Here is a 27,013-nt window from a genome sequence, read left to right on the forward strand (position 1 = left end):
TCTGGTTGATGATCCTTTATTAGTCACATGTGTCACATGTACATTTCATTCAGTTGAATCGAGTTTATACACAAACAGGATTGTTGTGTCAAGAATTTGACAAATAAACATTGTACAATATTTACAAACACCAAGAAGCTCAATAATAACAAGAACAATGATTTCTACATGAAACCAGTTTCTACAACACAGTGAGGTGATAGTTCTATTAATGACTATTAACATAGGTGGTGTATAACCGTGAATATTTAGATATAATAATCACATTTTAACTCATGACTAGAGAGATATTCTACATTGTTGCTCCAGTGTGTCTGACTGAACATGACCCTGATTAGAGTGAAACATCATGTAGTGTTTGACACAGGGACGCTGAGGCGCCCTGACCCCAAAGATGAAACCCTGGATAGAGGGGCTCAGTGAATGTGGAGGTGAATGTGAACAGGTGGGTCAGTGTGTCGGAGGAGACTGTATAGAAGGACAGAGTGCCGGCTGGCCAGTCCAGATACACTCCTACTCTGTGGGAGCTGGAGGAGGGGACGTCTATGGTAGTGGGATTATTATTGTGCCAGGCAGAGTAACTGTTGTCAGAGCAGCGCAGAATCCAGGACTTGTCATTAAATCCAAGCCAACAGTCCTCACCCCCTTCTCTCCTGCTGATTCCTTTATATGTCACTCCTATATCAACCCTTCTCCCACTCCACACTTCCTTTCCTCTCCCACTCCACTCTACCTCCCAGTAACAGCGCCCAGTCAGACTCTCTCTACACAGCACCTCTCCACATTCCATAAATCTCTCTGGGTGGTCAGGATACAGCTGGCACTCTCCCATATGTGTCACCTTTTTGTTCTTCTCAGACAGAGAGAGGCGCATGTATACTGTGTTTGGGTCCAGTGTGAGATCACAGACATCTGATGGATGAAACCAGACACAATATTAGAAATCATCATCATTCACATTAGAATGTTAACTCACTTTTCACTAATTCATTTAATGTAGATGTTTCTAGGTATCAAAAGGAGAAGTTCAGGTAACTTGAGACTTGTTGAATGATCATATGTTATACTGTATGGTAATATAAAACACACTTATTCCCATTAAATACACACACACATACACACACACACACACACACACACACACACACACACACACACACACACACACACACACACACACACACACACACACACACACACACACACACACACACACACACACACATTGTCAAAGCAACTCTTTGTAAACGTTGGTGTCCCTGATTTCTGCTTCTGTAGAACTACAGCTGATATTTAATATGACCAAGTAAGTAATGATGGTGGTCTTTGACTTTGACTTAACTTGAATTAAGACTTATTCTTAGTCATATTCTTCACAGCAGTCAACACTCACATTTTCTAAGCCCAGGTTTCATTCTGTTCTCTCCACCATGTTCCACACTGTAGCGGTAAGCAGAAGAACAGACAGTCATTGAGGGATACACCTGAACACACACACACACACACACACACACACACACACACACACACACACACACACACACACACACACACACACACACACACACACACACACACACACACACACACACACACACAGTCAGCATATAACTTTGTCCAAGTGGTGGTCAGAATGTTTGTCTTAACTTGCCTGATAAGTCCAACATGTCTGATATGAACATTGACATAAACCCTCTACATACTTGAGTTTCTCCAGTCTGCAGTGTGGATCCTCCAGTCCAGCAGAGAGCAGTCTGACTCCTGAGTCTCCTGGGTGATTGTAGCTCAGGTCCAGCTCTCTCAGGTGTGAGGGGTTTGACCTCAGAGCTGAGACCAGAGAAGCACAGCCTTCCTCTGTGACTAGACAGCCTGACAGCCTGCAAAGAGTCAAATCATATTAAAATCACACTGATATTCTTTGGTGGTGAAAATAGCGGCAGTCCATTTGATTCTACATTTTCAGATACATCGGTGTCCTGAAACCTGCCATATCTAATTATAAATGGATGTTTCATTTTTAGAAATGACAAATTATCAAAGTGTTGCTTAAAATGCATATAAAAAATATTTGAGGAGATATTTGATTATTCATAATCATGGTAGCATCCACATGAATGTAGAAGTGTTCAGAAACATCTTCTATTCTTACTGACAATACAAGTGAAGTGACTCCAAAATGACAGGACATTATTCACCATTCAGTATCTATCAGGAAAAACATCCAAAACACAACCAAGACAAACTGCAAATGAATTCAACAAGTTAGTAGAATCACAAGCTTGATGTAATCACTGCAGGCATGGAATATGGGACCACATACTAAACTCTTGTCTAAATTAATTGACTAAATTCATTTGTCCAAATAATTAAGACTTCTTCAAATGGGAGAACAAGATACATAAAGTGCTTTCATTTCTAAACAGTAAAATATATATGTATGAATACCTTTAAATAAAAGGTGACATTCTGTATTGTTGCCGTATATGAAACATTGTCTCTCATATCCAAAATGCTGGAGCATAGCACCAAATGTAAAACTGTAAGCTTCACTGTCCAAACACATATGGTGTGGACTATGTGTGTCCTGTAAACACATGTGGATCTGGTGAACAGTTATCACTTGTTGACCAACTACAGGAATACTGACCTCAGAGTCTCCAGTTTACAGTGGGGATTCCCCAGTTCAGCAGAGAGCAGCTTCACTCCTGAATCCTTCAGGTCATTGTTACTCAGATCCAGCTCTCTCAGGTGTGAGGGGTTTGACCTCAGAGCTGAGACCAGAGAAGCACAGCCTTCCTCTGTGACTAGACAGCCTGACAGCCTGCAAAGAGTCAAATCATATTAAAATCACAGTGATATTCTTTGGTGGTGAAAATAGTGGCCGTACATTTTTTTCAACATATTCAGATATATCAGTGTCCTGAAACCTGCCATTTCTATTCATAAATTAATGTCTCATTATTAGATATGACAATTTATCAAATTATTGCTTGTACATTTATTGTGCAAATATTTGAGTAGACTGACCAGACCAGTTTAACAATCTCACACTTTTCTTTAAAGACAAATAAAACAACAACATAATGAAATGTCCCAAGTATTATTTAAGTTCCTCATTACAAATGGGTTGTTTGACTCAGTTTATATTTGTATTAGTCAAGCTGCCACTTTCCATTACTGAGTGTCTATAGGAGCACAAGACCGGATGCTCCCTTTTTAGTCAGACAGTCAGGAAGCTGCTCCTTTGTGGTCGACCAGGAAAACAGCTTTGAGGTGTGGAATCACAGTTGTAGCAAAGGTCTGTGAGCCACCCCAGATGAAGTCATCAACATGACAGGCAAGTACTCCAGTCAAGCCAATAGAAAACTGCAGGATCCACTTGTGACATTTTTCCACCTGTACTCAGCACTGTTGCCTTGACTTTGCTGTACCAGTAGAGTGATGCACCTGCCAGGCCAGACACACACCTTTTTAGTTTCCACAGTGTTCCTTCACCCTTAGCTTCAGGCGGAGGGCAGATGTGAATGTCCCTTGATGCTCTGTTCCCCGCAAAAATGCAGATTTCATGTCTATGGAATTAAGTTTACATTGTTTCTGGCAGATCACTGTCAGCAGCAATCTGAGTGATTCTGAGACGCATGTCGGTGAGTCTTTTGGGAGTTGTTTAGCAGCCAGCTCCTCTAAACCTCTAGCCACCAGATGAGTCGTTTGGGAGTTGTTTAGCAGCCAGTTCCTCTAAACCTCTAGCCACCAGATGAGTCGTTTGGGAGTTGTTTAGCAGCCAGTTCCTCTAAACCTCTAGCCACTAGATGAGTCGTTTGGGAGTTGTTTAGCAGCCAGCTCCTCTAAATCTCTAGCCACTAGATGAGTCTTTTGGGAGTTGTTTAGCAGCCAGCTCCTCTAAACCTCTAGCAACTAGGTGAGTATTTTGGGAGTAGTTTAGCAGCCAGCTCCTCTAAACCTCTAGCCACTAGATGAGTCTTTTGGGAGTTGTTTAGCAGTCAGTTCCTCCAATTACTGAGCTCATCTAGTTTAGCTGAGTCAAATGAAATATCTGTTGTTTCAAGTACATCATCATTTTGAATGTCATTCTGTTTTTCGTGATTTTCCATTGGATGAAATCTGAGATTATCTACAAGTGACAGGTCAGCTGACCCTGTTGTACCAGGAAGTGTAGCTGGTTCAGAGTACTGCAAGTTGGACCAGTTCTGGTGTTTTCCTTTGGCTTTTCCTGCTCGTCCAATGACGGTTGCTGTATATGGAATACCACTTTCTCTGTCCATGTATTTAACAGTTTGTCCAGTTTTCAGATTGGAACAACCATGCTGTCTTAACACATGTGTCTGTTGTTGAACGTTTTCCTCAATTGAACCCTCAACAGTATTACCTGTGTCATGGTTGAAGGTCTCTGCTCCATTTCCTGTGTCAGTTTCAGTGTCCATATCATTGGATGTGACATCTGGTAGGTTTGTGTCTGTTATTGTGTCCTTTTTCATTTTCAGTAGGAGGCTGATTCTCAGCAACAGCCCCTCCATCTTGTTGCTAATTTATTTTCCACAATCTTGAGTGATGCACCTTAAAAATGGTTTCCTCCGTGCCTTACAAATATCACCACACCATCTTGGCCAATGACCACTCCCGGTACCTTTCCACTCTTGACAGTCAACTCGTTTGTAGTACACTTTGTTTCCAGTCTCGTACTTCTCATCGGTGGGTCAAAGATGTTTCCGCAGAGCCCTGTGAATTCTCTCTGAACACTCTGCTTCAGTGAACGCTTTTCTCACTGCATGTAGTGCTGAAAGGTGCTGTCCCACCCCCATTGCACTCACACTGGTCCCTTCTAGTGCTGAAGGCTTGTCAACCAGTACAGAGGGAAGATTAGGGTTCTGCCCCAACACTAGTTGCTATGGGCTGTAACTATGAACATTGTGCATTGAGTTGCCATCAAAGCCCAATCTAGGGCTGTTTTCCAGTCACATCCATTCTTGCCTCACATTCAGCATAATCTCTGAGTGTTTGATTATGTCTCTCCACAAGTCCATTGCTCCACGGACTGTATGCAGCAGTTGTCTTTACTTCCATGTTGAATTTCTCTGCCATTTCTCTTATTTCATTATTTTTGAATTCTCCTCCATTGTCACTGTATAATTTCTGTGTCGGGCCATGCACACGTATCCAGGAATGAATGAAGTGCTTGACCATTTCACTGTGTTTCTTTGTATTCACAATGCTTCCAGCACTGAAGCGTGTGAAGTGGTGGATTATGTGAAGATACCACACACTTGGTCCAGGCTCATGTAGATATACAGCCACTGTTTCATTGTACTTGGAAGCCAGTGACAAACCGCTGGTTTGCTGTATTTCTGGAATGTCTCACAACTGTTAACTATCTGCTGTAGAATGGAAACACTCTCATCATTATTCCCAGAACTGCTGAGTCATTTCTGAAGTCTGTCAACTGTAGCATGTCCAGACTGGTTGTGAAGTTAACAATACTTTGTGTTTTTTCTTTATGCTCATTTTCTCTGTGCTGTCAGAATCTCCATGTTGTCTGTGCTGTCAGAATCTCCATGTTCTCTGTGCTGTCAGAATCTCCATGGTCTCTGTGCTGTCAGAATCTCCATGTTCTCTGTGCTGTTAGAATCTCCATGTGCTCTGTGCTGTCAGAATCTCCATGTTCTCTGTGCTGTCAGAATCTCCATGTTCTCTGTGCTGTTAGAATCTCCATGTTCTCTGTGCTGTCAGAATCTCCATGTTCTCTGTGCTGTCAGAATCTCCATGTTCTCTGTGCTGTTAGAATCTCCATGTGCTCTGTGCTGTTAGAATCTCCATGTTCTCTGTGCTGTCAGAATCTCCATGTGCTCTGTGCTGTTAGAATCTCCATGTTCTCTGTGCTGTTAGAATCTCCATGTTCTCTGTGCTGTTAGAATCTCCATGTTCTCTGTGCTGTCAGAATCTCCATGTTCTCTGTGCTGTCAGAATCTCCATGTGCTCTGTGTCCGTTAGAATCTCATTTTTACATGGACTCTGTGTAATGTCTTTGTCTAAAATGTTTACACAATAGTGGCCCTGAGGTGGTAAGTTCAAGGGTCACTGGTTGTTTAAACATCACTGTCTTGTCATGTTTTATGTCTAGTACAGCCCCTGCCTTCTTGAGGGAAGCTTTGCTTAATAGTAAGGGGATATCTGTAGGGACCACCTCTGTTTCAATGTGACACTTAGTCTGACACCTTTTGCTGGTATCTTGACTCACTTGGTAGAATGGACGGTTCTCCCATCTACAAATTTGAAAGCTCTGTTGTTTGGTGTGTCAATCATAATTTGTACTTATTTCATATTTACTTCACTGACACAGCTATCAATACATTTTTCACCACACACTGTGCGTGTACATGCAGTATCAACCGCAGCAGATCCTAAGGATTCAACTATAATGATCTCAGTATCAGAAGCAGATTTGTTTGATGTAATGTTGCTCAATCTGTGTGTTTATATGTTCCTCTGTTAGTTTAACGTGATCATTTTTATGAGGACAGTCTTTAACCCAGTGGTGCTTTGACAAATAGCACATGTTGATCTCCTTCCATACCTGTCCAGTGGATTTGTGCCAGGCAATGGCGCCCTCTTCTGGTTGTCTTGAGAACGTGATTTATTTATTTATTTTCTTGTTGGAGCCTTTTCTCTGCTGCTCAGTGTAATAAGCTGCATCACTCACTTGCATTGGCGCAATAGACGTCTTTTCAACCAAAATTATTTTTAGTGTCGACTTCATTGACGCAAAAGTCAGCACAGTCAAAGCCAACTATTGCTCCCTACCATCCAGACAGGCAGTATCTAGCAACTTGAACCCTAACACTGCATCCAGGAGAACCATGTCTCTACCATCCAGACAGACAGTATCTAGCAACTTGAAAACTAACACTGCAGGAGAACCATGTCTCTACCATCCAGACAGGCAGTATCTAGCAACTTGAAAACTAACACTGCAGGAGAACCATGTCTCTACCATCCAGACAGGCAGTATCTAGCAACTTGAAATCTAACTCTGCATCCAGGAGAACCATGTCTCTATCATCCAGACAGACAGTATCTAGCAACTTGAAATCTAACACTGCATCCAGGAGAACCATGTCTCTATCATCCAGACAGACAGTATCTAGCAACTTGAAATCTAACACTGCATCCAGGAGAACCATGTCTCTATCATCCAGACAGACAGTATCTAGCAACTTGAAATCTAACACTGCAGGAGAACCATGTCTCTACCATCCAGACAGACAGTATCTAGCAACTTGAAATCTAACACTGCAGGAGAACCATGTCTCTACCATCCAGACAGACAGTATCTAGCAACTTGAAATCTAACACTGCAGGAGAACCATGTCTCTACCATCCAGACAGACAGTATCTAGCAACTTGAAATCTAACACTGCAGGAGAACCATGTCTCTACCATCCAGACAGACAGTATCTAGCAACTTGAAATCTAACACTGCTGGAGAACCATGTCTCTACCATCCAGACAGACAGTATCTAGCAACTTGAAATCTAACACTGCAGGAGAACCATGTCTCTATCATCCAGACAGACAGTATCTAGCAACTTGAAATCTAACACTGCAGGAGAACCATGTCTCTACCATCCAGACAGACAGTATCTAGCAACTTGAAATCTAACACTGCATCCGGGAGAACCATGTCTCTACCATCCAGACAGACAGTATCTAGCAACTTGAAATCTAACACTGCATCCAGGAGAACCATGTCTCTACCATCCAGACAGACAGTATCTAGCAACTTGAAAGCTAACACTGCAGGAGAACCATGTCTCTACTATCCAGACAGACAGTATCTAGCAACTTGAAATCTAACACTGCATCCAGGAGAACCATGTCTCTATCATCCAGACAGACAGTATCTAGCAACTTGAAAGCTAACACTGCAGGAGAACCATGTCTCTACTATCCAGACAGACAGTATCTAGCAACTTGAAATCTAACACTGCATCCAGGAGAACCATGTCTCCACCATCCAGACAGACAGTATCTAGCAACTTGAAATCTAACACTGCAGGAGAACCATGTCTCTACCATCCAGACAGACAGTATCTAGCAACTTGAAAGCTAACACTGCAGGAGAACCATGTCTCTATCATCCAGACAGGCAGTATCTAGCAACTTGAAATCTAACACTGCAGGAGAACCATGTCTCAACCATCCAGACAGACAGTATCTAGCAACTTGAAAGCTAACACTGCAGGAGAACCATGTCCCTACCATCCAGACAGACAGTATCTAGCAACTTGAAATCTAACACTGCAGGAGAACCATGTCTCTATCATCCAGACAGGCAGTATCTAGCAACTTGAAATCTAACACTGCAGGAGAACCATGTCTCTATCATCCAGACAGACAGTATCTAGCAACTTGAAATCTAACACTGCAGGAGAACCATGTCTCTACCATCCAGACAGACAGTATCTAGCAACTTGAAATCTAACACTGCAGGAGAACCATGTCTCTATCATCCAGACAGACAGTATCTAGCAACTTGAAAGCTAACACTGCATCCAGGAGAACCATGTCTCTACCATCCAGACAGACAGTATCTAGCAACTTGAAATCTAACACTGCATCCAGGAGAACCATGTCTCCACCATCCAGACAGACAGTATCTAGCAACTTGAATGCTAACACTGCAGGAGAACCATGTCTCTACTATCCAGACAGACAGTATCTAGTAACTTGAAATCTAACACTGCAGGAGAACCATGTCTCTACTATCCAGACAGACAGTATCTAGCAACTTGAAATCTAACACTGCATCCAGGAGAACCATGTCTCTATCATCCAGACAGACAGTATCTAGCAACTTGAAATCTAACACTGCAGGAGAACCATGTCTCTATCATCCAGACAGACAGTATCTAGCAACTTGAAATCTAACACTGCAGGAGAACCATGTCTCTATCATCCAGACAGACAGTATCTAGCAACTTGAAATCTAACACTGCATCCAGGAGAACCATGTCTCTATCATCCAGACAGACAGTATCTAGCAACTTGAAATCTAACACTGCATCCAGGAGAACCATGTCTCTATCATCCAGACAGACAGTATCTAGCAACTTGAAATCTAACACTGCATCCAGGAGAACCATGTCTCTACCATCCAGACAGACAGTATCTAGCAACTTGAAATCTAACACTGCATCCAGGAGAACCATGTCTCTATCATCCAGACAGACAGTATCTAGCAACTTGAAATCTAACACTGCATCCAGGAGAACCATGTCTCTATCATCCAGACAGACAGTATCTAGCAACTTGAAATCTAACACTGCATCCAGGAGAACCATGTCTCTATCATCCAGACAGACAGTATCTAGCAACTTGAAATCTAACACTGCAGGAGAACCATGTCTCTATCATCCAGACAGACAGTATCTAGCAACTTGAAATCTAACACTGCAGGAGAACCATGTCTCTATCATCCAGACAGACAGTATCTAGCAACTTGAACGCTAACACTGCAGGAGAACCATGTCTCTATCATCCAGACAGACAGTATCTAGCAACTTGAACGCTAACACTGCAGGAGAACCATGTCTCTATCATCCAGACAGACAGTATCTAGCAACTTGAAATCTAACACTGCATCCAGACAGGCAGTATCTAGCAACTTGAAATCTAACACTGCAGGAGAACCATGTCTCTACCATCCAGACAGACAGTATCTAGCAACTTGAAATCTAACACTGCATCCAGCAGACAGTATCTAGCAACTTGAAATCTAACACTGCAGGAGAACCATGTCTCTATCATCCAGACAGACAGTATCTAGCAACTTGAAATCTAACACTGCAGGAGAACCATGTCTCTATCATCCAGACAGACAGTATCTAGCAACTTGAACGCTAACACTGCAGGAGAACCATGTCTCTATCATCCAGACAGACAGTATCTAGCAACTTGAAAGCTAACACTGCATCCAGGAGAACCATGTCTCTACCATCCAGACAGGCAGTATCTAGCAACTTGAAAGCTAACACTGCAGGAGAACCATGTCTCTATCATCCAGACAGACAGTATCTAGCAACTTGAAATCTAACTCTGCATCCAGGAGAACCATGTCTCTACCATCCAGACAGACAGTATCTAGCAACTTGAAATCTAACACTGCATCCGGGAGAACCATGTCTCTATCATCCAGACAGACAGTATCTAGCAACTTGAAAGCTAACACTGCATCCAGGAGAACCATGTCTCTATCATCCAGACAGACAGTATCTAGCAACTTGAAAGCTAACACTGCAGGAGAACCATGTCTCTACCATCCAGACAGACAGTATCTAGCAACTTGAAATCTAACACTGCAGGAGAACCATGTCTCTATCATCCAGACAGACAGTATCTAGCAACTTGAAATCCAACACTGCATCCAGGAGAACCATGTCCCTACCATCCAGACAGACAGTATCTAGCAACTTGAAATCTAACACTGCAGGAGAACCATGTCCCTACCATCCAGACAGACAGTATCTAGCAACTTGAAATCTAACACTGCAGGAGAACCATGTCTCTATCATCCAGACAGGCAGTATCTAGCAACTTGAAAGCTAACACTGCATCCAGGAGAACCATGTCTCTACTATCCAGACAGGCAGTATCTAGCAACTTGAAATCTAACACTGCAGGAGAACCATGTCTCTATCATCCAGACAGACAGTATCTAGCAACTTGAAATCTAACTCTGCATCCAGGAGAACCATGTCACTACTATCCAGACAGACAGTATCTAGCAACTTGAAATCTAACACTGCAGGAGAACCATGTCTCTACCATCCAGACAGACAGTATCTAGCAACTTGAAATCTAACACTGTAGGAGAACCATGTCTCTATCATCCAGACAGACAGTATCTAGCAACTTGAAAACTAACACTGCATCCAGGAGAACCATGTCTCTATCATCCAGACAGACAGTATCTAGCAACTTGAAATCTAACACTGCAGGAGAACCATGTCTCTACCATCCAGACAGACAGTATCTAGCAACTTGAAATCTAACACTGCAGGAGAACCATGTCTCTATCATCCAGACAGGCAGTATCTAGCAACTTGAAATCTAACTCTGCATCCAGGAGAACCATGTCTCTACCGTCCAGACAGACAGTATCTAGCAACTTGAAATCTAACACTGCAGGAGAACCATGTCTCTATCATCCAGACAGACAGTATCTAGCAACTTGAAATCTAACACTGCAGGAGAACCATGTCTCTACTATCCAGACAGACAGTATCTAGCAACTTGAAATCTAACACTGCATCCAGCAGACAGTATCTAGCAACTTGAAATCTAACACTGCAGGAGAACCATGTCTCTATCATCCAGACAGACAGTATCTAGAAACTTGAAAACTAACACTGCATCCAGACAGGCAGTATCTAGCAACTTGAAATCTAACACTGCATCCAGGAGAACCATGTCTCTATCATCCAGACAGACAGTATCTAGCAACTTGAAATCTAACACTGCAGGAGAACCATGTCCCTACCATCCAGACAGACAGTATCTAGCAACTTGAAAGCTAACACTGCATCCAGGAGAACCATGTCTCTATCATCCAGACAGACAGTATCTAGCAACTTGAAATCTAACACTGCATCCAGGAGAACCATGTCTCTACCATCCAGACAGACAGTATCTAGCAACTTGAAATCTAACACTGCATCCAGCAGACAGTATCTAGCAACTTGAAATCTAACACTGCATCCAGGAGAACCATGTCCCTACCATCCAGACAGACAGTATCTAGCAACTTGAAATCTAACACTGCAGGAGAACCATGTCTCTATCATCCAGACAGGCAGTATCTAGCAACTTGAAATCTAACACTGCATCCAGGAGAACCATGTCCCTACCATCCAGACAGACAGTATCTAGCAACTTGAAATCCAACACTGCAGGAGAACCATGTCTCTACTATCCAGACAGACAGTATCTAGCAACTTGAAATCTAACACTGCATCCAGGAGAACCATGTCCCTACCATCCAGACAGACAGTATCTAGCAACTTGAAATCTAACACTGCATCCAGGAGAACCATGTCTCTACCATCCAGACAGACAGTATCTAGCAACTTGAAATCTAACACTGCATCCAGGAGAACCATGTCTCTATCATCCAGACAGACAGTATCTAGCAACTTGAAATCTAACACTGCAGGAGAACCATGTCTCTACCATCCAGACAGACAGTATCTAGCAACTTGAAATCTAACTCTGCAGGAGAACCATGTCGTACTTGCAAATCCTATTGTAGCTCTGTTTCGAAATCAATTATGTTGTCCGTCATTGCAACCGAAATGTCTCAAGTAACACTGTCAGAGTGTGAATATGCCTCGTAGGCCTTTCTCTTCTTTAAGAAACACAGAATCCAGTGCTGTGATCAAAGACCAATACCGTAATCCTTGTTCAAATCCTCCAGGGATATTTCCAGTGCTGTATCTCTCACTCTTCCTTCCAGCGATAATACCACCGAACTGCTTTTTCTGGTCCAGATTAGTAACCAGTGTCCAGATTAGTAACCAGTGTCCAGATTCCAAGGTTATTTTCCCAACTTTCATACAACATCTTCTCGTGGAAGCGAGGTGGCACATTGTAGTTATTAGCCATCTTCTGCTACCAATGTTAACTTAAAATGACACAACGACTATGATCCAGTTGCACAACGTTGACTAAACCGTATTTCCACACCATTACCAATAACAGAGGCTACAACAAAACATGCTAACCTCTCACCATTACCAATAACAGAGGCTACAACAAAACATACTAACCTCTCACCATTACCAATAACAGAGACTACAACAAAACATGCTAACCTCTCACCATTACCAATAACAGAGGCTACAACAAAACATGCTAACCTCTCACCATTACCAATAACAGAGGCTACAACAAAACATACTAACCTCTCACCATTACCAATAACAGAGACTACAACAAAACATGCTAACCTCTCACCATTACCAACAACAGAGACTACAACAAAACATGCTAACCTCTCACCATTACCAACAACAGAGACTACAACAAAACATGCTAACCTCTCACCATTACCAATAACAGAGGCTACAACAAAACATACTAACCTCTCACCATTACCAATAATAGAGGCTACAACAAAACATGCTAACCTCTCACCATTACCAATAACAGAGACGACAACAAAACATGCTAACCTCTCACCATTACCAATAACAGAGGCTACAACAAAACATGCTAACCTCTCACTATTACCAATAACAGAGGCTACAACAAAACATGCTAACCTCTCACCATTACCAATAACAGAGGCTACGACAAACATGCTAACCTCTCACTATTACCAATAACAGAGGCTACAACAAAACATGCTAACCTCTCACTATTACCAATAACAGAGGGTTTATGATCTTTGTTCCTCTGTAACTTTCTCATTCATCATCATCACATCATCACATCATCATCATCACTAATCATCACAATTCATTCCTGATTAGTCATAATCATGGTAGCATCCACATGAATGTAGAAGTGTTCAGAAACATTTTCTATTCTTACTGACAATACAAGTGAAGTGACTCCAAAATGACAGGACATTATTCACCATTCAGTTTCTATTAGGAAAAACATCATCCAAAACACAACCAAGACAAACTGTAAATGAATTCAACAAGTTAGTAGAATTACAAGCTTGATGTAATCACTGCAGGCAAAGTGGAATATGGGACCAAATACTAAACTTATGACTACTTTAATGCAATATAAGTGAATTTGTCCAGAAATAAAGACTTATCAAATTGGAGAACTAGATACATAAAGTGATTTCATTTCTAAACTGTAAAATATATATGTATGAATACCTTAAAATAAAACGTGACATTCTATACTGTCGCCTAATATGAAACATTCTTTCTCAAATCCAAAATGCTGGAGCATAGCACCAAATTTAAAACTGTAAGCTTCACTGTCCAAACACATATGGTGTGGACTGTGTGTGTCTGGTAAACACATGTGGATCTGGTGAACAGTTATCACTTGTTGACCAACTACAGGAATACTGACCTCAGAGTCTCCAGTTTACAGTGGGGATTCCCCAGTTCAGCAGGGAGCAGCTCCACTCCTGAATCCTTCAGGTCATTGTAGCTCAGGTCCAGCTCTCTCAGGTGTGAGGGGTTTGACCTCAGAGCTGAGACCAGAGAAGCACAGCCTTCCTCTGTGACTAGACAGCCTGACAGCCTGCAAAGAGTCAAATCATATTAAAATCACACTGCTAATCTTTGGTGGTGAAAATAGTGGCAGTATATTTTTTTAACATTTTCAGATATATCAGTGTCCTGAAACCTGCCATATCTATTCATAAATGAATGTCTCATTATTAGAAATTACATATCATAAAATGATTGCTTGTACATAGAAACATGTATTGTACAAATATTTGAGTAGACTGACCAGACCAGTTTAAAAAGCAGTATCAGTCAAAAGACAGACAGTGAGGCATCAGATTTAGATTGTATTGAGTAAACAGTCCACACCATATCTATAATGACAGTGAGGTATCAGATTTAGATTGTATTGAGTAAACAGTCCACACCATATCTATAATGACAGTGAGGTATCAGATTTAGATTGTATTGAGTAAACAGTCCACAACATATCTATAATGACAGTGAGGTATCAGATTTAGATTGTATTGAGTAAACAGTCCACATCATATCTATATTGACATTGAGGTATCAGATTTAGATTGTATTGAGTATACAGTCCACACCATATCTATAATGACAGTGAGGTATCAGATTTAGATTGTATTGAGTAAACAGTCCACATCATATCTATAATGACAGTGAGGTATCAGATGTAGATTGTATTGAGTAAACAGTCCACATCATATCTATAATGACAGTGAGGTATCAGATTTAGATTGTATTGAGTATACAGTCCACACCATATCTATAATGACAGTGAGGTATCAGATTTAGATTGTATTGAGTAAACAGTCCACAACATATCTATAATGACAGTGAGGTATCAGATTTAGATTGTATTGAGTAAACAGTCCACACCATATCTATTTGGACAGTGAGGTATCAGATGTAGATTGTATTGAGTAAACAGTCCACACCATATCTATAATGACAGTGAGGTATCAGATGTAGATTGTATTGAGTAAACAGTCCACACCATATCTATAATGACAGTGAGGTATCAGATTTAGATTGTATTGAGTAAACAGTCCACACCATATCTATAATGACAGTGAGGTATCAGATTTAGATTGTATTGAGTAAACAGTCCACACCATATCTATAATGACAGTGAGGTATCAGATGTAGATTGTATTGAGTAAACAGTCCACACCATATCTATTTGGACAGTGAGGTATCAGATGTAGATTGTATTTAGTAAACAGTGTTCCCTCAAAATGACACAACGACTATGTTCCAGTTGAACAACGTTTACTAAACCGTACTACCACAATACATGGTTACCATGACACTCAGGCAGGTCCATCAACACTGACACTCCCAGGCGTAGTAATAACAGAGTGATATCACCGTAGTAACAGAAATATAGGGAGACTTAAAACATGAACTTAACAATCTCCCACTTCTTTAAAGACAAATAAAACAACAACATAATGAAATGTCCCAAGTATTTGTAACGGCGGTCCTCCTTCTCTTCGGTCCAAAAGGAGGAGTATTGATCGAACCAAGGCGCAGTGGAGTTTGAACACATATTTATTAAACGAAAACACGAACTTAACTAAACTAACAAAACAACAAACGGTGTAGACAGACCTAGACGACGAACTTACATGAAACAAGAAGAACGCATGAAGAGAAAACAGGCTACACAAAAACAACGATGAACAAAACAAACCGAAAACAGTCCCGTGTGGTGCAACGACATACACAAACACGGAAGACAATCACCCACAACGAACACTGTGACAACGCCTACCTAAATATGACTCTTAATTAGAGGAACGCCAAACACCTGCCTCTAATTAAGAGCCATACCAGGCAACCCAAAACCAACACAGAAACAGAAAACATAGAATGCCCACCCAACCTCACGTCCTGACCAACTAACACACATAACAAACTAACATAAATAGGTCAGGAACGTGACAGTATTATTTAAGTTCCTCATTACAAATGGGTTGTGTGACTCAGTTTATATTTGTATTAGTCAAGCTGCCACTTTCCATTACTGAGTGTCTATAGGAGCACAAGACCGGATGCTCCCTTTTTAGTCAGACAGTCAGCAAGCTGCTCCTTTGTGGTGGACCAGGAAAACAGCTTTGAGGTGTGGAATCACAGTTGTAGCAAAGGTCTGTGAGCCACCCCAGATGAAGTCATCAACATGACAGTCAAGTACTCCAGTCAAGCCAATAGAAAACTGCAGGATCCACTTGTGACATTTCTCCACCTGTACTCAGCATTGTTGCCTTGACTTTGCTGCACCAGTAGAGTGATGCACCTGCCAGGCCAGACACACACCTTTTCAGTTTCCACAGTGTTCCTTCACCCTTAGCTTCAGGCGGAGGTCAGATGTCAATGTCCCTTGACACTCTGTTCTCTGCAAAAATGCAGATTTGATGTCTATGGAATTAAGTTTTCATTGTTTCTGGGAGATCACTGGCAGCAGCAATCTGAGTGATTCTGAGACGCATGTCAGTGAGTCTTTTGGGAGTTGTTTTGCAGCCAGCTCCTCTAAACCTCTATCCACTAGATGAGTCTTTTGGGAGTAGTTTAGCAGCCAGCTCCTCTAAACCTCTAGCCACTAGATGAGTCTTTTGGGAGTTGTTTAGCAGCCAGCTCCTCTAAACCTCTAGTCACTAGATGAGTCTTTTGGGAGTTGTTTAGCAGCCAGCTCCTCTAAACCTCTAGCCACTAGATGAGTCTTTTGGGAGTTGTTTAGCAGCCAGCTCCTCTAAACCTCTAGCCACTAGATGAGTCTTTTGGGAGTTGTTTAGCAGCCAGCTCCTCTAATCCTCTAGCCACTAGATGAGTCTTTTGGGAGTTGTTTAGCAGCCAGCTCCTCTAAACCTCTAGCCACTAGATGAGTCTTTTGGGAGTTCTTTAGCAGCCAGCTCCTCTAATCCTCTAGCCACTAGATGAGTCCTTTGGGAGTTCTTTAGCAGCCAGCTCCTCTAAACCTCTAGCCACTAGATGAGTCTTTTGGGAGTTGTTTAGCAGTCAGTTCCTCCAATTACTGAGCTCATCTAGTTTAGCTGAGTCAAATTAAATATCTGTTGTTTCAAGTACATCATAATTTTGAATGTCATTCTGTGTTTCCGCGATTTTCCATTGGTTGAAATCTGATAAGTGACAGGTCAGCTGACCCTGTTGTACCAGAAAGTGTAGCTGATTCAGAGTTCTGCAAGTTGGTCCAGTTGTTGTGTTTTCCTTTGGCTTTTCCTGCTCGTCCAATGACGGTTGCTGTGTGTGAAATACCACTTTCTCTGTCCATGTATTTAACAGTTTGTCCAGTTTTCAGATTGGAACAACCATGTTGTCTGAACACATGTGGCTGTTGTTGAACGTTTTCCTCAATTGAACCCTCAACAGTATTACCTGTGGCATGGTTGAAGGTCTCTGCTCCATTTCCTGTGTCAGTTTCAGTGTCCATATCATTGGATGTGACATCTGGTAGGCTTGTGTCTGTTAATGTGTCCTTTCTTCTCATTTTCAGTAGGAGGCTGATTCTCAGCAACAGCCCCTCCATCTTGTTGATAATTTACTTTCGCCCCCCGGGTGGCGCAGTGGTCTAAGGCTGTGCCACCAGAGATACTGGGTTCGAGCCCAGGCTCTGCCGCAGCCGGCAGCAACCGGGAGGTCCATGGGGCGACGCACAAATGGCTCAGCGTCGTCCGGGTTAGGGAACGTTTGGCCGACAGGGCAATCCTTGTCTCATCGCGCACTAGCGACTCATGTGGCGGGCCGGGAGCAGTGCACGCTGACCAGGTCGCCAGGTGTACAGTGTTTCCTCTGACACATTGGTGCGGCTGGCTTCCGGGTTGGATGCGCGTTGTGTCAAGAATCAGTGCGGCTTGGTTGGGTTGTGTTTCAGGGGACGCATGGCTCTCGACCTTCGCCTCTCCCGAGTCCGTACGGGAGTTGCAGCAATGAGACAAGACCGTAACTACTACCAATTGTACACCACGAAATTGGGGAGAAAAAGGGGTAAAAATAATAATAAAAAAATAATAAAAAAAAAAATAATAATTTAAAAAAAAAGATTATTTACTTTCCTCAATCTGGAGTGATGCACCTTAAATATTGTGCCTCACAAATATCACCACACCATCTTGGCCAATGACTACTCCCGGTCCTTTCCACTCCTGCCAGTCAACTCGTTTGTAGTACACTTTGCTTCCAGTCTCGTACTTCTCATCGGTGGGTCGAAGCTGTTTCCGCAGAGCCCTGTGAATTCTCCCTGAACACTCTGCTTCAGTGAAACCTTTTCTCACTGCATGTAGTGCTGAAAGGTGCTGTCCCACCCCCATTGCACTCACACTGGTCCCTTCTAGTGCTGAAGGCTTGTCAACCAGTACAGAGGGAAGATTAGGGTTCTGCCCCAACACTAGTTGCTATGGGCTGTAACTATGAACATTGTGCATTGAGTTGCCATCAAAGCCCAATCTATGGTTGTTTTCCAGTCACATCCATTGTCTTGCCTCACATTCAGCATAATCTCTGAGTGTTTGATTATGTCTCTCCACAAGTCCATTTCTCTACGGACTGTATGCAGCAGTTGTCTTTACTTCCATGTTGAAGTTCTCTGCCATTTCTCTTATTTCATTATTTTTGAATTCTCCTCCATTGTCACTGTATAATTTCTGGGTCGGGCCATGCACACGTATCCAGGAATGAATGAAGTGCTTGACCATTTCACTGTGTTTCTTTGTGTTCACAATGCTTCCAGCACTGAAGCGTGTGAAGTGGTGGATGATGTGAAGATACCACACACTTGGTCCAGGCTCATGTAGATATACAGCCACTATTTCATTGTACTTGGAAGCCAGTGGAAAACCGCTGGTTTGCTGTATTTCTGGAATGTCTCACAACTGTTAACTATCTGCTGTAGAATGGAAACACTCTCATCATTATTCCCAGAACTGCTGAGTCATTTCTGAAGTCTGTCAACTGTAGCATGTCCAGACTGGTTGTGAAGTTAACAATACTTTGTGTTTTTCCTTTGTGTTCATGTTCTCTGTGCTGTTAGAATCTCCATGTGCTCTGTGCTGTCAGAATCTCCATGTTCTCTGTGCTGTCAGAATCTCCATGTTCTCTGTGCTGTCAGAATCTCCATGTTCTCTGTGTCTGTTAAAATCTCATTTTTACATGGACTCTGTGTAACGTCTTTGTCTAAAATATTTACTCAACTCAAAAGTGGCCTGAGGTAGTAAGTTCAAGGGTCACTGGTTGTTTAAACATCACTGCCTTGTCATTGTTTTATGTCTAGTACAGCCTCTGCCTTCTTGAGGGAAGCTTTGCTTAATAGTTAGGGGATATCTGTAGGGACCACCTCTGTTTCAACGTGACACTTAGTCTGACCAATGTTAATAGTAAGGGGATATCTGTAGGGACCACCTCTGTTTCAATGTGACACTTAGTCTGACCAATGTTAATAGTAAGGGGATATCTGTAGGGACCACCTCTGTTTCAACGTAACACTTAGTCTGACCATGTTTGCTGGTATCTTGACTCTCTTGGTAAAATGGACGGTTCTCCCATCTCCAAATTTGAAAGCTCTGTAGTAGTTTGGTGTGTCAATAATATTTTGTACTTCTTTCATATTTAGTTCACTGACACAGCTATCAAGCCATTTCTCACCACACAATGTGTTTTACATACAGTATCAATCACAGCAGATCCTAAGGATTCAACTATAACGATCTCAGTATCAATCACAGCAGATCCTAAGGATTCAACTATACAGATCTCAGTATCAATCACAGCAAATCCTAAGGATTCACCTATAAAGATCTCAGTATCAATCACATCAGATCCTAAGGATTCAACTATAAAGATCTCAGTATCAATAACAGCAGATTCTAAGGATTCAACTATAAAGATCTCAGTATCAATCACATCAGATCCTAAGGATTCAACTATACAGATCTCAGTATCAATCACAGCAGATCCTAAGGATTCAACTATAAAGATCTCAGTATCAATCACATCAGATCCTAAGGATTCAACTATAAAGATCTCAGTATCAATCACAGCAGATCCTAAGGATTCAACTATACAGATCTCAGTATCAATCACAGCAAATCCTAAGGATTCACCTATAAAGATCTCAGTATCAATCACATCAGATCCTAAGGATTCAACTATAAAGATCTCAGTATCAATAACAGCAGATTCTAAGGATTCAACTATAAAGATCTCAGTATCAATCACATCAGATCCTAAGGATTCAACTATAAAGATCTCAGTATCAATCACAGCAGATCCTAAGGATTCAACTATAAAGATCTCAGTATCAATAACAGCAGATCCTAAGGATTCAACTATAAAGATCTCAGTATCAATCACAGCAGATCCTAAGGATTCAACTATAAAGATCTCAGTATCAGATTCGTTTGGTGTAATGTTGCTCAATCTTTGTGTTTATATTTTCCTCTGTTAGTTTAACTTGTTCATTTTTATGAGGACAGTCTTTAACCCAGTGGTGCTTTGACAAATAGCACATGTTGATCTCCTTCCATACCTGTCCAGTGGATTTGTGCCGGGAAAGGGCGCCCTCTTCTGGTTGTCTTGAGAACGTGACTTTTTTTCTTTTTTTTCTTGTTGGAGCTTTTTCTCTGCCGCTCAGTGTAATAAGCTGCGTCACTCACTTGCATTGGCGCAATAGACGTCTTTTCACCCAAAATTTTTAGTGCCGACTTCATTGACGCAAAAGTCAGCACAGTCAAAGCCAACTGTTGCTCCCAACCATCCAGACAGACAGTATCTAGCAACTTGAAAACTAACACTGCAGGAGAACCATGTCTCTACCATCCAGACAGACAGTATCTAGCAACTTGAAATCTAACACTGCATCCAGGAGAACCATGTCGTACTTGCAAATCCTATTGTAGCTCTGTTTCGAAATCAATTATGTTGTCCGTCATTGCAACCGAAATGTCTCAAGTAACACTGTCAGAGTGTGAATATGCCTCGTAGGCACAGCCTTTCTCTTCTTTAAGGAACACAGAATCCAGTTCTCTGATCAAAGTTCCCATACTGTCATCCTTGTTCAAATCCTCCAGGGATATTTCCAGTGCTGTATCTCTCACTCTTCCTTCCAGCGATAATACCACCCAAGTGCTTTTTCACGTCCAGATTAGTAACCAGTGTCCAGATTAGTAACCAGTGTCCAGATTCCAAGGTTATTTTCCCAACTTTCATACAACATCTTCTCGTGGAAGCGAGGTGGCACATTGTAGTTATTAGCCATCTTCTGCTACCAATGTTAACTTAAAATGACACAACGACTACGATCCAGTTGAACAACGTTTACTAAACCGTATTTTCACACCATTTCCAAAAACAGAGGCTACAACAAAACATACTAACCTCTCACCATTACCAATAACAGAGGCTACAACAAAACATGCTAACCTCTCACCATTACCAATAACAGAGGCTACAACAAAACATGCTAACCTCTCACCATTACCAATAACAGAGGCTACAACAAAACATGCTAACCTCTCACCATTACCAATAACAGAGGATACAACAAAACATGCTAACCTCTCACCATTACCAATAACAGAGGCGACAACAAAACATGCTAACCTCCCACCATTACCAATAACAGAGACTACAACAAAACATACTAACCTCTCATCATTACCAATAACAGAGACTACAACAACACATGCTAACCTCTCACTACTACCAATAACGGAGGCTACGACAAACATGCTAACCTCTCACCATTACCAATAACAGAGACTACAACAAAACATGCTAACCTCTCACCATTACCAATAACAGAGGCTACAACAAAACATGCTAACCTCTCACCATTACCAATAACAGAGGCTACAACAAAACATGCTAACCTCTCACCATTACCAATAACAGAGGCTACAACAACACATGCTAACCTCTCACCATTACCAATAACAGAGGCTACAACAAAACATGCTAACCTCTCACCATTACCAATAACAGAGACTACAACAACACATGCTAACCTCTCACCAATAACAGAGGGTTTATGATCTTTGTTCCTCTGTAACTTTCTCATTCATCATTATTCAGGATTCATTCCTGATTATTCATAATCATGGTAGCATCCACATGAATGTAGAAGTGTTCAGAAACATCTTCTATTCTTACTGACAATACAAGTGAAGTGACTCCAAAATGACAGGACATTATTCGCCATTCAGTTTCTATTAGGAAAAACATCCAGAACACAACCAAGACAAACTGCAAATGAATTCAACAAGTTAGTAGAATTACAAGCTTGATGTTATCACTGCAGGCAAAGTGGAATATGGGACCAAATACTAAACTTATGACTACTTTAATGCAATATAAGTGCATTTGTCCAAAAATAAAGACTTATTCAAATGGGAGAACAAGATACATAAAGTGATTTCATTTCTAAACTGTAAAATATATATGTATGAATACCTTAAAATAAAACGTGACATTCTATACTGTCGCCTAATATGAAACATTCTTTCTCAAATCCAAAATGCTGGAGCATAGCACCAAATGTAAAACTGTAAGCTTCACTGTCCAAACACATATGGTGTGGACTATGTGTGTCTGGTAAACACATGTGGATCTGGTGAACAGTTATCACTTGTTGACCAACTACAGGAATACTGACCTCAGAGTCTCCAGTTTACAGTGGGGATTCCCCAGTCCAGCAGAGAGCAGCTTCACTCCTGAATCCTTCAGGTCATTGTTACTCAGATCCAGCTCTCTCAGGTGTGAGGGGTTTGACCTCAGAGCTGAGACCAGAGAAGCACAGCCTTCCTCTGTGACTCCACATCCTGACAGCCTGACAAAGAGATCATCATGAGTTCAAAAACACTGTTAATTTAACACCAGTAGTGTAGAAGGACAATTTGCATTTTGTTGTTCTCCCAAACAACATATAGATTCATCTTCTGTCTCCTAGAATTGTATGGTCATTTTGTTATACTAATGTAAACATCAATGCATTTATTCAATATGTTTTTCAACATAAAATTATATAAGGATTATGTACATCATTTTCTCTAAACTTAATATTTCTTCCTGATGATTAGTTCTTATATGTCATTTTATTTACTCACAGAACAGCTCTGGAGGCTTTGACCACTGGCAGCAGCCTCAGAAGACCTTCCTCTGATCTGGAGTATTTCTTCAGGTCAAACACATCCAGCTCCTTTTCTGAAGTCAGCAACACAAAGACCAGAGCTGACCACTGTGCAGGTGACAGGTTGGGTTTTGAGAGACTTCCTGATCTCAGGTATCTTTGGATCTCCTCCACTAGAGAATGGTCATTCAGTTCATTCAGACAGTGGAACAGATTGATGCTCCTCTCTGGAGAGGGATTCTTCCTGATCTTCTTCTTGATGTACTTGACTGTTTCTTCATGGCTCTGTGAGCTGCTTCTTGTCTTTGTCAGTAGACCTTGTAAGTGTTTCTGATTGGACTCCAGTGAGAGGCCCAGAAGGAAGCGGAGGAAAAGGTCCAGGTTTCCCGTCTCACTTTGTAAGGCTTTATCCACAGCACTCTTGTAGAAAGTAACTTCAGCATTGTCTCTGAACAGCAAAGAAAAGATGCTGGACTTTGTTTGCAGTTTGTCCATTAGATTCTCATTGTTGCTGATGAATGAGAGGAACACATATACAGCAGCCAGAAACTCCTGAATGCTCAGATGAACAAAGCAGTACACCTTGTCCTGGTACAGCACACATTCCTCTTTAAAGATCTGTGTGCACAATCCTGAGTACACTGAGGCTTCATTGACATCAATGCCAGCCTCTTCCAGGTCTCCTTCATAGAAAATCAGATTGCCATTCACAAGCTGTTGAAAAGCCAGTTTTCCCAGTGACAGAATGCTCTCTTTATTCCAGTGTGGACCTGTCTCTTCATTCCCAAGATACTTTTCATTCTTCTGTTTGGTATGAAACTCCACAAGGTGTGTGTACATCTCAGTCAGAGTCTTGGGCATCTCTTCTCTCTTATGTTCCAGCATGTGTTCAAGGACTGTTGCAGAAATCCAACAGAAGACTGGAATGTGGCACATGATGTGGAGGCTCCTTGATGTCTTTATGTGTGAGATGATTCTGCTGGCCAGGTCCTCATCACTGAATCTCTTCCTGAAATACTCCTCCTTCTGTGGGTCACTGAACCCTCGTACCTCTGTCACCTGGTCAACACACCCTGAAGGGATCTTATTGGCTGCTGCAGGTCGGGTAGTTATCCAGAGGAGAGCAGAGGGAAGCAGATTTCCCTTGATGAGATTTGTCAGCAGAACATCCACTGAGGTTGACTCTGTGACGTCCCAACAGATCTTGTTCTTCTTGAAGTCTAGGGGCAGTCGGCACTCATCCAGACCATCAAAGATGAACAGAACTTTGTACTTGTCGTAGTTGGAGATTCTTGATTGTTTGGTTTCCATTGAGAAGTGATTAAGAAGTTCAATCAAAGTGTGTTTGTCCTCTTTCATCAAATTCAGCTCCCGGAAAGGGAATGAAAATACAAATTGGACATCCTGATTTGCTTTTCCTTCAGCCCAGTCCAGAATGAACTTCTGCACAGAGACTGTTTTTCCAATGCCAGCGACTCCCTTTGTCAGCACAGTTCTGATACGTTTGTCTTGTCCAGTTAAGGGTTTGAAGATGTCGTTACATTTGATTGCAGTTTCTGGTCTTGCTTGTTTCCTGGTTGTTGTCTCCATCTGTCTCAGTTCATGTTCATTATTGACCTCTCCTGTTCCACCCTCTGTGATGTAGAGCTCTGTGTAGATCTTATTGAGAAGTGTTGGGTTTCCTTGTTTAGCGATCCCCTCAAATACACATTGAAACTTCTTCTTTAGATTAGATTTGAGTTCACGTTGGCAAATCACAGCAAGCTCATCTGAATCTAGAAATAACACAGAGGATATTAATATTACGTCTGTTTTAATGCTTACAGTATTGTAGGACTGTTATAACGTTTTAGATGATAATAAATTATTCTCTTAACTGACTGTTTAAATGTGTAAATGTTTTCATTACAGACTGGTGTGACTGATTATATTATTATTGGTATTATTGATGGTATTATTAATGTTGTCTCTCTCTCTCTAAATGAATCACCACAACACATCCCTGCTGCTACTTGATGAGGTCACTAGGTGTTGTGTTAAGGCTAGAGGTCGACCGATTAATCGGAATGGCCGATTAATTAGGGCCAATTTCAAGTTTTCATAACAATCGTAAATCGGTATTTTTGGACACCGATTTTGCCGTTTTTTTTTTTTTTTTACACCTTTATTTAACAAGTCAGTTAAGAACACATTCTTATTTTCAATGACGGCCTAGAAACGGTAGGTTAACTGCCTCGTTCAGGGGCAGAATGACAGATTTTCACCTCTTCAGCTCGGGGGATTCAATCTTGCAACCTTCAGGTTAACTAGTCCAACGCAATAACGACCTGCCTGCCTCTTGTTGCACTCCACAAGGAGACTGCCTGTTACGCGAATGCAGTAAGCCAAGGTAAGTTGCTAGCTGGCATTAAACTTAAACAGAAGCTATACTGTTACACTGGCAATACTAAAGTGCCTATAAGAACATCCAATAGTCAAAGGTTAATGAAATACAAATGGTATAGAGGGAAATAGTCCTATAATTCCTATAATAACCATAACCTAAAACGTCTTATCTGGGAATATTGAAGACTCATGTTAAAAGTAACCACCAGCTTTCATATGTTCTCATGTTCTGAGCAAGGAACTTAAACGTTAGCTTTCTTACATGGCACATATTGCACTTTTACTTTCTTCTCCAACACTTTGTTTTTGCATTATTTAAACCAAATTGAACATGTTTCATTATTTACTTGAGGCAAGATTGATTTTATTGATGTATTAAATTAAGTTAAAATAAGTGTTCATTCAGTATTGTTGTAATTGTCATTATTACAAATAAATGTAAAAAAAAAATTGTATCGGCTTTTTTGGTCGTCCAATAATCGGTATCGGTATCTGCGTTGAAAAATCATAATCGGTCGACCTCTAGTTAAGGCTGCTACAATATCATTGAGTTACACAGCTACTTTAGCTGTACTTAAATGTTATAAAACAGCATTCAACATGAGGCAGACAGATCTTACATTTCTCCAGTGTGTCAGCAAGCTCCTTCTGGTTCATTTTCCTCAGGACGTGCAGTGTGATCTTCAGAGCCCCCTCTCTGGCACTGCTCTCCTGCTTCTCATCTTCAGCATCCACCACTTCCTTATCCTGCTTCTGACTCTCAAAGCATTCTGGGAGTTCTGGACTAAGAATCCTCTTGAACATCTTCAGCTCGTTCTTCACAAATGTCATAATATTCTCTTCAAGCACCTGAAATAAATCAAGTAAATAAGTTAAGCAAGAGACAAAATGCTTTTTTAATTAATTAATTTATTTATTTAACCTTTATTTAACCAGGTAGGCAAATTGAGAACACGTTCTCATTTACAATTGCGACCTGGCCAAGATAAAGCAAAGCAGTTCGACACATACAACAACACATAGTTACACATGGAGTAAAACAAACATACAGTCAATAATACAGTAGAAAAATAAGTCTATATACAATATGAGCAAGTGAGGTGAGATAAGGGAGGTAAAGGCAAACAAAATATATATATAAATAAATTAAAATATAAAAAGGCCATGGTGGCGAAGTAAATACAACACAGCAAGTAAAATAAAAACTAAAAACACTGGAATGGTTGGTTTGCAGTGGAAGAAAGCGCAAAGTAGAGAC

At 41.3% G+C, this 27,013-nt stretch overlaps 1 protein-coding gene across 1 annotated transcript; it reads right to left on the reverse strand.

Annotated features, from left to right (window-relative positions):
• Window positions 1–26,618, reverse strand: LOC129833195 (NACHT, LRR and PYD domains-containing protein 12-like). The gene is made up of 8 exons (XM_055897598.1): window positions 26,376–26,618; window positions 23,348–25,145; window positions 22,897–23,070; window positions 14,110–14,283; window positions 2,648–2,821; window positions 1,704–1,877; window positions 1,394–1,440; window positions 1–912 (listed from the first exon to the last, which is right to left on the reverse strand). The coding sequence occupies exons 1-8, from the start codon at window positions 26,584–26,586 to the stop codon at window positions 335–337; spliced, it is 3,330 nt and encodes a 1,109-aa protein (XP_055753573.1). The 5' UTR covers window positions 26,587–26,618; the 3' UTR covers window positions 1–334.
• Window positions 26,619–27,013: the final 395 nt, after the last annotated feature.

This window comes from Salvelinus fontinalis, chromosome 2 (genome assembly GCF_029448725.1).
Source record: "Salvelinus fontinalis isolate EN_2023a chromosome 2, ASM2944872v1, whole genome shotgun sequence".
In the NCBI taxonomy this organism is placed as follows: Eukaryota; Metazoa; Chordata; class Actinopteri; order Salmoniformes; family Salmonidae; genus Salvelinus; species Salvelinus fontinalis.